Source organism: Myxine glutinosa, chromosome 2, assembly GCF_964187855.1.
Source record: "Myxine glutinosa chromosome 2, kmMyxGlut1.1, whole genome shotgun sequence".
Classification (NCBI taxonomy): domain Eukaryota; kingdom Metazoa; phylum Chordata; class Myxini; order Myxiniformes; family Myxinidae; genus Myxine; species Myxine glutinosa.
Window position 1 is genome coordinate 177,997,068 of NC_136262.1, and position 14,075 is coordinate 178,011,142.

A 14,075-nucleotide genomic window follows, 5' to 3' on the forward strand; every position below is an offset into this window, starting at 1 on the left:
GAATGTGTACTTGTGTATAACTGTCATTCATTAAAAAAGCTTCGGCACTATCGAGCAATTTTTTTTTTTTAACTCCAAAAAAACGATCTTGTTTTTTTCAAACTTTTTTTTTTTTGTTTGCCTAAAACACTCCCAGGCACTCTGATGAACCTCTGAAAGTTTGACGAAGATCCGTTCAGCCATCTCTGAGAAAAATGGTGACACAGACATCTCTCTTATATAATAGGACTAAGTAGATAGAACAAGATGAAGAGGTGTCTCAATTTTCCATACCACGTGACCTATGACGTCATAATTATCATTGCAAAATTATACCTTGAATTTGAGGCGCACCTACAGTGCATTCAGAAAGTATTCAGACCCCTTCACTTTTTTCACATTTTGTTATGTTGCAGCCTTATGCTGAAATCGTTGAAATTGATTTTTTCCCTCATCAATCTACACTCAATACCCCATAATGATATAGAGAAAACAGGATTTTAGAAAGTTTTGCAAATTTATTAACAAGAAAAAACTTAAATATCACATTTACATAAGTATTCAGACCCTTTGCTATGACACTTGAAATTTAGCTCAGGTGCCTCCCAATTCTCTTGATCATCTTTGAGATGTTTCTCCACCTTGATTGGAGTCCACCTGTGGTAAATTCAATTGATTGGACATGATTTGGAAAGGCACACACCTGTCTATATAAGGTCTCACAGCTGACAATGCATATCAGAGCAAAAACCAAGCCATGAGGTCGAAGGAACTGCCTGCAGAGCTCAGAGACAGGATTGTGTCGAGGCACAGATCTGGGGAAGCCTACAAAAAAATTTCTGCTGCATTGAAGGTTCCCAAGAGCACAGTGGCCTCCATAATTCTTAAATGGAAGAAGTTTGGAACAACCAGGACTCTTCCTTGAGCTGGCCGCCTGGCCAAACTGAGCAATCGGGGGAGAGCGGCCTTGGTAAGAGAGGTGACCAAGAACCCGATGGTCACTCTGGCTGAGCTCCAGAGACCCTGTGTGGAGATGGGAGAAACTTCCAGAAGGACAACCATCACTGCAACACTCCACCAATCTGGGCTTTATGGCAGAGTGGCCAGGGGGAAGCCTCTCCTCAGTGAAAGACACACGAAAGCCCGCTTGGAGTTTGCAAAAAAGCACCTAAAGGACTCTCAGACTGAGAAACAAGATTCTGTGGTCTGATGAAACCAAGATTGAACTGTTTGACCTCAATTCTAAGCGTCATGTCTGAAGGAAACCAGGCACCGCTCATCACCTGCCCAATACCATCCCAACGGTGAAGCATGGTGGTGGCAGCATCATGCAGTGGGGGTGTTTTTCAGCAGCAGAGACTGGGGGTTGAGGGAACAATGAACGGAGCAAAGTACAGAGATATCCTCAATGAAAACCTGAGAGTGCTCAGGACCTCAGACTGGGCCGAAGGTTCACCTTCCAACAGGACAATGACCTTAAGCACACAGCCAAGACAACGCAGGAGTGGTTTTGGGGCAACTCAGTGAAGGTTCTTGAGTGGCCCAGCCAGAGCCTTGACTTGAACCCAATCGAACATCTCTGAAGAGACCTGAAAATGGCTGTCCACCGACGGTCTCCATCCAACCTGACAGAGCTTGAGAGGATCTGCAGAGAAGAATGGCAGAAAATCCCCAAATCCAGGTTTGCAAAGCTTGTAGCATCATACCCAAGAAGACTCGAGGCTGTAATCGCTGCCAAAGGTGCTTCAACTAAGTACTGAGTTAAGGGTATGAATACTTATGTCAATGTGATATTTCAGTTTTTTCTTTTTAATAAATTTGAAAAACTTTCTAAAATCCTGTTTTCTCTTTGTCATTATGGGGTATTGAGTGTAGATTGATGAGGGAAAAAATGAATTTAAACGATTTCAGCATAAGGCTGCAACATAACAAAATGTGAAAAAAGTGAAGGGGTCTGAATACTTTCGGAATGCACTGTATATATATATATATATATAAACAAACACACACACACACACACAACATGGCCAAAAGTATGCGGACACCCCTACTAACTACTGGATTCTGCTGTTTCAGCCAAACCCATTGCTGACAGTTATATATAATCAACCACACAGCAATGCAATCTCCATAGACAAACATTGGCAGGAAAATGGGCCATACTGAAGAGCTCAGTGACTTTCACCGTGGCACCATCATAGGATCCCACCTTTCCAACAAGTCAGTTTGTCAAATCTCTGCTCTGCTAAAGCTGGGTCAACTGTAAGTGCTGTTATTGTAAAGTGGAAACGCCTAACAGCAACAACAGCTCAGCCACGAAGTGGTGGGCCACACAAGTTTATCTTGACTGAACGGGACCGCCGAGTGCTGAATGGCGTAAAAATCGTCCATCCTCAGTTGCAAAACTCACCATCGTGTTCCAAACTGCCTCTAGAAGCAACGTCAGCACAATTGTTCGTCGGGAGCTTCATGAAATGGGTTGTCATGGCCGAGCAGCCGCACACAAGCCTAATATCACCATGCGCAATGCCAAGCGTCGGCTGGAGTGGTGTAAAGCTCGCCACCATTGGACTCTGGAGCAGTGGATACGCGTTCTCTGGAGTGATGAATCATGCTTCACCATCTGGCAGTCCGACGGACGAATCTGGATTTGGCGGATGCCAAGAGAACGCTACCTGCCCGAATGCATATAGTGCCAACTGTAAAGTTTGGTGGAGGAATAATGGTCTGGGGCTGTTTTTCATGGTTCAGGCTCAGCCCCTTAGTTCCAGTGAAGGGAAATATTAATGCTACAGCATACAATGACATTCTAGACGATTGTGTGCTTCCAACTTTGTGGCAACAATTTGGGGAAGGCCTTTTCCTGTTTCAGCATGACAATTCCCCCATGCACAAAGCGAAGTCCATAAAGAAATGGTTTGTTGAGATCGGTGTGGAAGAACTTGACTGGCCTGCACAGAACCTTGACCTCAACCCCATCAGACACCTTTGGGATGAATTGGAACGCCGACTGCGAGTCAGGCCTAATCGCCCAACATCAGTGCCCGACCTCACTAATGCTCTTGTGGCTGAATGGAAGCAAATCCCCGCAGCAATGTTCCAACATCTAGTGGAAAGCCTTCCCAGAAGAGTGGAGGTTGTTATGGCAGCAAAGGGGGGTGGGGGAGGACCAACTCCATATTAATGAAGGTTCAGGGTCTGAATACTTATGTCAATGTGATATTTCAGTTTTTTCTTTTTAATAAATTTGCAAAACTTTCTAAAATCCTGTTTTCCCTATATCATTATGGGGTGTTGAGTGTAGATTTATGAGGGGAAAAATGAATTTAAACGATTTCAGCATGAAGCTGCAACATAACAAAATGTGAAAAAAGTGAAGGGGTCTGAATACTTTCTGAATGCACTGTATGGTGACAATTTCATGTCAATCGGACCAACGGTTGCCGAGAAAATCATATTTATTCTGTGCGGACAAACAGACAGGCAAAACAGACAGACAAACAGACTCAAATGTAAGACCTTCTCCTCTGGCGAGGGTTATAATGATTTATTCCAACAAATTACACATCAAGTGCAGTTTTTACATCAAATTATTTAAGTGTCCAACATCTAGAATAAATTGTGTCAGTATACTTGCAAAACAGATATGGTACTCATCAAAATTTATAAAAACATGTATTCAAATAATTTGACAAAATGGGCTCAAATATGTATATTCAGCGGTATATTTCAAAGTCAATTTTAGATAGAAATCTTTAGAGTTAGGACTTGTTTCCGACCCTTTTTGACGTCTGCATGCTTTAAATGATAGGTATGCAAATTTTCATGCTTTCCACCAGAAGTGAACATCTCATTGCATTTTTGTCGCCAATTCCCCTCCACTATTAAGAAATATTTGTGGATATTTGTACAGTAAATAATAACAAATTATTGAAGTAATATTACAAAAATACTCAAACAAAATGAAGATTATATGAAGCCATGTGTGTGCAAGGGATATTTTAAAGTCCTAGTATGAAAGTGGGGGGAGGGGAAGGATGAGGTTGAGGGAAGAGGAGAGAGGAGGAGTGAGGAGGAGGAAGGGACCACACGCACAGGTATAATTCTCTCATTCTTGAAAGTCCTTTATTCAACAACGCCTGCAAATTGTCCTCATTTCCTTACCATGTGCAGTTTATTATTCAGTTTGACATATTACAACCCTCAAATCATGAATAAGAAAGTAAAGCCATACTGTTAACAGGAATTAAAGACCCAAATGAAAGGAAAACGTTATAATGCCATATAGACATGGTCTAACTATACAGTACATATGTACTCCGTTTTGTATAAAACATAAAAACCTAGAGTACATTCCCGGGAGCAAGTGGGATCACGTCCATGGAGCCCGGCAGGAGCCTTGGGACCTCTTCAAGGATTCTCTTTACAAATCTGATCAATTGTAGAGCTTTAAAATATTAACTGCACTTTTAACTAAACAAACAGAGAGGATGTGCAGTGGCTATTTAATGTAACTACATTGAAACAGTTGACCATCTGACACAATTTGCGATGTGCAGCAAAGCCGAGTCAACATTTCAGAATCTTTTTTCTTTTTTTTTGAAAAAATAAAATAAACTTTTTTAAACGTGCAATTATAATCGGCAATTTACCATTTCAAAACATTATAATTTCCTCATGCTCTCCTCTCCACCTTCCCTCTCCATTATTATCTCAATGCTCGTGTGCATTTACATCCCACGCCATGCTAATCCAAACCAATCTGGCTTTAGATCCCAGCAGACATCTCTTGTTTTCCCATGAGCTACATTTTGTATGTAAAAAAAACCATCTATGAACAGAGATTTACATATGGAAAAGTATTACATACAACTTAACAGTGTGAAGATTGCAGAAGGTAAGCTGCAGTCAGGCCCGATATGTACTTGGATGAGAGACCTCCGGTGAAAGCAGACTGTTACAAGTTTAAAGCATGATTGCATCCAACCTGTCTGAATATGGCTTTGTTCTCAGACATAATTTAATCCGGCTATAAACTCCTGGTGTTGGCTTAGTGGTTAGGGTGCTGGCTTGAGATCCTAGGATCCTGGGTTCGAATCCCGGTTCGATCGCTGAATTAACGCCAGGGTGGTTGACTCAGCCTGTCATCCTTCTGAGGTCGGCAAATTGAGTACCAGTTCACTGGTAATTCCCTGTGTGTTGCAAGAGGCGACTAACAAGGTCGCCGGCAGGAAGGGCATCCGGCCATAAAACATTGCTTCAAAAAAGGGACCACGGTGCCCGAAAAAGGCCAACCCCTGCTCCGCGGGGAAAAATGGCATCTAAAGGTGTTTTTTTTAATTTTAAATAAACTCCCATTCTGGTACGGTGCAAGGGGAATTACATCCCTTAATACACCCTGTCCGTTGGATGGAGATGCAAAGCCGGCTGTCACCTCTGCTCTTGGTGGGTAGACAAAAAAGATTCCACGGTATCTCTCAAAAACAGTAAGCCAGTACGTGCCAATAACTTGGCCAAATTCTCCACCTTCTGATTAAAAGAGATGTGAATGTTACTTTAGCTTGAGTGAATGGTAAGAATGTACCTTGTTCATCAAAAATAAGAAAACTGAAAATGTGCATATAGCATCATAGGCCAAATGACCTCCAGTATATTGGGATTTCATTGCTTTGCCTTGATTTTGTTTCCAAAAAATAGATAAGGGTAGCACTTCATCCATTTATACTTCAAAGGCCATAATGCAATACAAACCAAGAGGAGATGAGCATGACAAGCTACGTTGAATTTGATATGGTTCCAGTGACGTGGGCGATGAAGCAGCGCAGAAGGCTGATACCAGCATATGTGTGAGAACTTGGGTAAAAGAAAAAAAGATGAAGAAGAAGAATGTTATTATATCACAAACTTCAAATAAAACAAATGGCAAAATTCGAATAAAACAATGTGATTTAAGAATCAGGATGTATTGCCAAAAATAAGAATCATAACAAGAAAAACAGGAAAGAGCAATCAGAGATTGCAAACCTTCGCTAGGATGTATTTTCAGTGGGTTTTAAGGCTTTTGTGTTAAAACAAATATGGCGGCCGAACCACGTGACCAATGGCGTCATTAATTTTTTTTTTCTCCACCAGTATATGCCGACATGGCGCTCAAGAAATTTCATCTTGATAGGATGAAATTTTGTACTTGTCGTCGAATTATGACATCATCATTAACATATTTTGTTCCCCATGGAGAGTTCTTTACAATGAGCCATGTCTCAATCTTTTCTATTCAGCACTTTCGGAGATATAGAGGTGCAAAATTTTTCGTTTTTTTTTTCAATATGGCGGCCGAACCACTTGACATATGACGTCATAATTATCATTAAAAAAAATTCTGTGGGTGGAGTTGCACCTATGGTGAAAATTTCCTGTCAATCAAACCAACGTTTGCAGAGAAAATCATATTTTTTCTGTGCGGACAAACAGACAAACGGACTCAAATGCAATACACTCTCCTCAGGTGAGGGTAATAATTCTGAATAACAAAAAGGAAAGAAAATGAGACTACTGTACTCGGATCCGGTTTGGGGAAGGAGGGCAAGGGGTGCCCTTGCCCAGGTGCTTTAATACAAGGTAGATGAACAACTTCCTGCATCAGGCACTTGCCCCGATGTAAAAATAATTAGATAAACATGTTTCTTTTCGAGGGTTAAATTTGCACCAAATTAATCTCTAATTAATTAAAGAATAATTTAAGCTTGCAATTTCCCATGATGCAGTATCTGTGTATGGAGGATGAAATGACCAGTCGGTGTTGTCATTTTGGTAACTTCTGGCTTTACCTCCCGGCAATATTGACCTGTGGCTCAATCCGGAAGAATGAACTTCAGCAAAGCGATTCTATATGCCATAGAGTTTTGTAATGCCTTCGTCTTCTCTAATCACTTCCTCTTCACCAGATCTTGACAGCTTTTTCACCTTCAGAGAATTACATATCCGAGCAGTCGTCATTGTGCTTCATCATTCTCAGCGTCTTGTTTGACATGTCTTCAAAACAAAACCTCAGATCAATACTCTATCAGAAAACAATGATTAGCAGATGCGATGCAGATCACCACTCAAATGTCACGTTTTGTGGCACATCCCTTTGAAAAATAAAAGTGGGATAACTACTGTAGTTTGGGAGATTGAAGATCAAATGTGATCGTTATGTATCATCGTAAGTAACAAGCAGAGTGAATGAACTCCTCTTCTCCCAAATCCTGGTTGGGATTGGATAATTTGTTTCCATTCGAGCTTATGCCAAGTGATGTTATCACTGCAGGATGAAATCCCATACACTGTGCTGATATGTTCATAGCCTCATACCAATGTTTTTTGAGTAAAAGTACATTGTTATCTCCTCATATCCTTGAGCTACAGGTGAGGTATGTAAAATATCCTCCACGAGCATTCGACAGTGAAGGGAAAAAAGGCCACAAAGGTGTCTCAACAGGATAACGTAACATTGCCTGATCATCTCCTACAGCAGACAGATTGGTGGCCAAGCAGTTTTCTTTCGCCTCATATGTGGTCTTGGTGGTCTTGCCCCACCTACCATCTCAGCATTTGTTCCTCATGGGCCCCACAAGGCTATACATTCTCAGCCAGCAACCCAAAGCAACAACCATGTTACCTATCCAACTGTAACTGCTCGCCTCAGCACTTTTTCCCCCTCCTCTCCAGACATAGAAACACCCCTCCGAGGCTGCTCTGTCATGTTCTTCCCACATCTTCAAAATGGTGAGCAATTACCCATCTCATGATGTCCCCCATTTATATTGCTGATCTTTACTTTTTTCACCGAGTCTCCTCTCTAGTCTACCTGCACTCCTTTCCACATTTACCCTGTTTGTCGGCTTTTCCTCCATCCTCAAATGTCTTGTCTACTTATCCCACTATGTTCCCGAGTCCAGTCTGTTCATCCCGACTTATTATGCTGCTTGTCTGTTTGTTTCTTGCCCATATTCCTGCCCCTTATCTGCCTGACCCCACTACTCCATTGTTCATACGTTGGCCTCTGTCGAACAGTTCTTCCATGAGCAACAATCTGTCCAAGAACAAAGCAAACCTATATTGATATGGCGTTCCTAAGGATGTTCCTCACTCAATGACAAGAAGTGAATGTGCAAGTAATTAGTACAGAGGAACTAGCCCATGCATTCCTTTTTTATTGGTACAGAAATGTTAGTGAAGTAAGACACCTGACGAGGAGAGGTTCAGGAAAGCATCCCGTTGTGCGTTTTTTGATGAACTGTTGCACAGTGAGTACGCTCCGCAACAAATCCCGACGTGATGCGCGATCACTCTTCGTCAGCACCATCTAAAAACACGCTTACCAGCAAGAGAAATGCATGCGTCAGTATCAGACAAAACACAAAATCAGAATGCACAGTTGATGATCAGAAGAATGAGACAATTAAAAAAAAGAGAGAATGTTTTGAGGTCTTTTGTCATTGTTGGTTCATATTCAGTGCCCCCCTCCACCCACACTCCCTCTCAACACCTCCACACAGCATAACTCCAATCTGAAATCCTTCCCTACATGTATATATGTAGAGACCCCCTTAGCTTCTTATAATATAAGAATCACCCAGCTCAGGCAGGTGCTTATCAATCATTCTGGTGGAGATAATGGATGTGGATGGATTTGTTTAAGGGTCAAATTGATCGTCAGGGTATAAAGATTATGGTAGATCTGAGAATGAGCATTCTATATTTAAGTATGTGTGTGTGGACTCATGGACTTAAAGCGATTACAAAAGGCTCTTCTTTCCTTGGCAGAGGCGAATTATCTGGTCAGCATGAATACACTAAGAACGTACAAACAGCCAGAGGAAGCTACAGTTTAATACAATAATAAGTAAATGCATCACGTGGTTTCACACATCCTTTTGCCTCCATCTCATCCAGCCACAAACTACATAATTAGCATAAGGTAAATAACTCGATACACCAGTAGTGGACAAAAAATGGGAACACCTTGGTAAATGAGGGTGTTACGTGCTCCTCCCCAAACCCCCTGGTCACGGTGTACCTCCGAGCCCCGAGAGGAGTCATGGCAGAAAAATGTGTTATTCTGTATGTCCAAGATCAATGGTGAAGCCACACCAATTGTTACCAACAAACAAATATTGTATTAAGATCACACAAGAATAACAGTACAACAACAATAGTAATCAATTGTACAACCAATATATATTTCCTATGATGGTACCATCAAGTTCGTACAATATAACTCACTGTGCTCCAAGTGAGCGAAAAGAAGAACATTCCCCAATGTCTCTATTCCGGCATCAAGCCCAAGTCGATCCGCTCCAGCGATCGTCAGAACGATGTCCAATCGAGACCAGAATCCCGTTCGGATGACAGTCACAGTCATGCGGCCAAAGCTGCGCAAAGGCGCCCTCAAGGCGACTGGGAAATCCAAAGGCGCCCTCCAGGCGACTGGGAAATCACACCCTCGGGTATGGACGTTCCACAGCTCACAGTCGGCGAACCGCAAATTAACCTTCAAAAGTCACGTTGCACACACACACACCAGATTAACGTCTGAATGCGGTGAAAATGGTTGAAGCGAGATGAAACCTTGAGCGAAGCGCAAGTCCTGCGCGAGTCAAAATGGCCGACGGCCCGCTCTCGAGGCTTAACGGCACGACGATGATTCTCCTCGGAATCAACCGCCAAAACCTGACACGCAGGTTGATCTGTCACAGCGATAACAACTCTGTCGCAGGAATCCCCTTCCTGGGAAACCCAAAGTTCGCTAGTGACTTCCGTTCGTCAACGTTTGCTCCAGACCTCGAAGCAGCTAGGCTTCTTCCCCGACTCACTCGCTCCGCCTTCTCTCCTCCTCTTCCTCTTCGTCATCGTCCGGTTCCGGTTTCATTTAAAACATTGACTTTTTACCTTTTGAAAATAGTAACCTCTATCTCCCTTAAACGACAACAATAATAGTACATGGAATCAAAAATGTTTACAGTGGATGAAAACCACAACAACGGAAGTGACGAATCTGTAACAGAGGGACACCAAGCAACGGCTTCCACACAACGTGGCCTATGTGTTAATTAAGCAAGTAACATCCCAGCATGCTTAGGGTCATGTATAAGAATGCTGCTCAGGCCTGGTTGCGTCCAATTATGGTGAGCATGGCTGCAAGACGAGACCCCCGAATGCCCCCATCCACAGACCACGTGTTTGATGAGCATGACACTGATGTTATCTATATGTCCATAGCCCAATGGTTTGATGAGCATGACACTGATGTTCTCCATATATCATGGCCTTTTCAGTCATGAGATCTGAACTCATATGTCCATAATCCAATGGTTTATGAACATGTCACTGATGTTATGCATAATGTCATGACCTACTCAGTCACCAGATCTGAACCCAGTCAAGCATTTATGGGATATTCTGGATCGACGCAGATATTCTGGATTTGGGATATTCTGGATATTCTTTTTTTCCACCTCCATTAAACAGGTGTGAGTTGATTTACTTTCTTGTGAAAGAATGGTGCCGCATCCTTCCTGCAGAATTCCAGACACTGGTGCATTCTGGAATACAGGCTGTACTGGTCGCATGTGGTGGCTCAACGCCATATTGAGTGATTTTACATTTTTGTTTCCATTTTTTGGCCACTACCAGTACTTGATCTTCTCATCAAATTAATATACCTTGGTGAATGGTAAATTAGGACAATTAATGACTTTGATTTATTTATGTCTCGGGAATCACACAAGCCAGATGTCGTGCGTATTGCGTTTCACAAAAGACTTTTCTGCTTGTTTTACTGGTGAAATAGAGCAACAAATGTGTGAGTCGGACATGTGCCTATTATCTGCATGAGGAATATATACAGTATGTGCCTGCGAGTGATGTAAATGTACCGGTACACCAATGTCTGCTAATGTCCCTGTCATGCCTGTTAATGTATAAGGTCCTCCATGACCCTTAGATAAATGAATGAATGAATAACCACAAAAGATTCGACTGATGCTTCTTACAAACTTCTTACAAACCAATCCCCAAGGCCCTCATCCCAGTGCCCTATCCCATTCTTTCCACATTATTGTGGTTCTCCATGGTTGTCCAAACCAAGTTTACTGTGATGAAAAAGAAAAAGAATAATAAACACAAACCAGTACAGAACCAACTATAGAGCGAGACTCCATCTGACCAAAGACTCTGTAGTGGTTGCAGCCACCACAATCTTATTTTGATAAATTATACAAATTCCTCCATGTTTGGCATTTGCGGAGGGACGGGGCTTCCATATGCGACTTTCAGTTAGCCCCAAACCCCAACCCTCTTATTATTATTTTGCTCGTCAATATGTTTTCCAACCCTACCCCACCTACACCTCCCCACCCCCACCGACTCCCATTCACGTGCTTCGTTTCACACGTCTACCCGACTCCACCTGACGCCCTCCCTTATCCATCATACCCTACATATGATAAGCTCTATTCCTTGGCCATCACCATCATCATTACTCTATTCATTCACCATCATAGTCCCTTATTATTAGTCCCCTACCGATGTACACCGGAGGGCTATAGGTTTGCACTTCGTCCCTCCGTCTGTCAGTCTGTCAGTCCGTCACGCAAAGAACAGTTTTCCGGACTTTTTTCTAAACTCTTAATGCTAATGATTTCAATCTTGGTACATGGTTTCCTCATGATAAGTTACAGATCAAGTTCGAACTTCACGACGTTTCGATCATTTTTGACAAAGTTATGGCACTTTGAACTTTGGTAATTTCCCCAACAGTTTTGCGGACGACAGACTGCCGGTAGGGGACATGTATTGCAGCGCAATACTCAGAATGCTTGTTTAACCAAGTTACACACCTCTCTTCCATCCCCCATTCCCTCCATAATTTGTTTTAGGAAAGATACCGTATAAGATACGTTCATGTTCTCCAGGGCTGAGATGATAGCACGATCAGGAGGTTGAATCCCCACACCGCTGTCGATCAGCAGTAGGACATTTTTCAGGCTGGAGAAGGTGGGCATAAAGACAGTAAATTGAGCCTCAGTGTGTGTCCACATAAATGCGTGCATAGTGGTGTGTCCATGTTAACGCATGTACGGTGTTGTCAATGCATTGACATGGTTATGAGATTGCAGTCACCGACGACGTACCTCAGATCCCTTAAATACCCTCAAATCATCTAAAGAAAATCCCTTAAAATCCCTTAAACCATATCTTATCAAATAAATCCCTTAAATACGATAGCCTTTTTAACCATCATGGGAAGCTATGCAAAGCTGACATTTCGGATGTTAGCCCTTCATCAGAGTAAGAGAGAAGGTTAGCGTACCTCTCAAACTGTTCGAACTGTCTGTCAAGGCAGACCCACTGTCTTGTTGAAATAGCCAAGTTAGAATGCTCTACCTGAAGTATTCTCCCACATCAGGTGCATGACATTTAGTCTCGCTTCATGCCAAGCTGCATCATGTGAAAGTCGGATAACTACAGAATGAGAAACTTTGCAATGGGCAAGTACAGGCCTAGGTACATTGGCAAACTTTATAAGTAACAACTAACCACAATAAATATATTGTAACGAATGTGGAAACGTTACAATGTGAACGTTACAAAAGTACGGTAACACCCTGTTAATGTAAATAATGGTCGCAGTCGGCGTCCTAGTTAATTGCATGAAACTTACACGCAGGTCACGATATATCTTTTAAATAGTGTATTTCCTTATTCCATGTAGGCTAAATATGTGTTTTCCCACTAGATTGACTTTGCATTGTATCAAACAAAATAAGCGTAGGCCCTTCCAATTTCCCCAAAACCTCCCTTCCAATTGCCTTCCGCATTTTGGGCGGTTTTCTTCAAACCACCATTGGCCACGAGGTAGGGTTGGGGAAGAAAGGCGTGTCTCCACCTCGTCATAAGAGGGAAGGAGTGAACCAGCCCTAACAGCCAATCAACACCGCGGTGAGCGACCCGGTAGGCGTGCCCTCGGAGCCGGCGGCTTGATTTCGCCCGAGGTGATAAAAGCGACTGTAAGGGACTGCTTTATGAGATGACTTGGAGAGGCCTTGGGAGATGAGCAAAGAGGCTGCACCAAGAGGTGAGATGCGAAACGCTCCAAGCCAAAGAGGAGAGGTACTCGGCAAGGAAACCAGCTTTGGAGAGACGCGCTGAAAGGAGGGAGACGGCCCCACCCCAAGAAGAGGAGCAGGTGTGCCGAACCAGCGCGTGACGTCTACCGCAGTGGATACACGACGGAGGGTTTCCCGCCAAAACCGCGAGGAATTGTGAACTGCGGCCTCCCGACCTTGCCTCCCTCTCAAGCAATCCATCTCAAGCCCTACCTGCCTGCAATATCCCCTGTGTAAGTGTGAACGTCCTGTCCTACTCGTTGTCTTGGGGCTAAGTAAAAATGAGTAGTGTAAGTTAACGATTCGCTGTGTTACTGCTTCTTCCATCCATTGCTTGTGTGTGTATAATAAAATCTGTTCTTCCTCCGTATTCTTCTTCTTCTTCTTTTTCATTCTCTTTCAGTCGCTTTAGAGATTTCCCGATTGAATATCTGTGGGGCGATCTGGTCAACGTCGGGTGGAATCGGGTTTTAATCGGGGAGTAACTGTTCGGACGCGGTTAAATACACCACCGCTCGGTCAATATAACATCTAAAAGCCGCGTCTGTAACAATATTCATTGATTAATTATTACTCTTTTGTTGGTCACGGGACACACAATGAACATTGCTGAGGCATTTGTTGTTGTCGAGTCAACAGTAGTGTTTGGCATAATGAGTCTCCACAGAGGATATTTTGTTGCCCTGTTCCAGGAAGCAGAGTTAACTCATACGGAGCCTCTAGTTATGACATGAAAACAAATACCTTTTGGTTCTCTTTGTGTTGCGGTTATTTTCTTTCAGGATCCTGCATTTTGCTGGGATGTTAGAATTCATTGAAGATATACCAGTGCAAAGTGATAGAAAAGGGGATCTCTTATTCTTCTTTAACAGCCTCAAATATTCCCACCTCATTGTGGGGTCGGCCGGAGGGGAAGGCCATGGCCTAATTCTTAATGGAATTGGC

At 42.8% G+C, this 14,075-nt stretch overlaps 1 protein-coding gene across 3 annotated transcripts in view; it reads right to left on the bottom strand.

Moving 5' to 3' along the window:
* Positions 1-3,492: 3,492 nt before the first annotated feature.
* GTPBP8 (GTP binding protein 8) overlaps positions 3,493-14,075 on the bottom strand; it is a 66,003-nt gene continuing 55,420 nt past the window's right edge. For 2 of the 3 annotated variants that reach the window (XM_078771975.1, XM_068106724.2), the window contains exons 5-7: positions 11,910-12,009; positions 8,208-8,326; positions 3,493-5,832 (exon numbers count right to left, since the gene is read on the bottom strand). In XM_078771975.1, coding sequence (XP_078628101.1) covers positions 5,754-5,832; positions 8,208-8,326; positions 11,910-12,009 — 298 coding nt within the window. In that variant the 3' untranslated portion in view covers positions 3,493-5,753. Of the gene's footprint in view, positions 5,833-8,207; positions 8,338-11,909; positions 12,010-14,075 lie in introns of all 3 variants that reach the window. The other variant, XR_013622412.1, reaches the window with a different exon arrangement.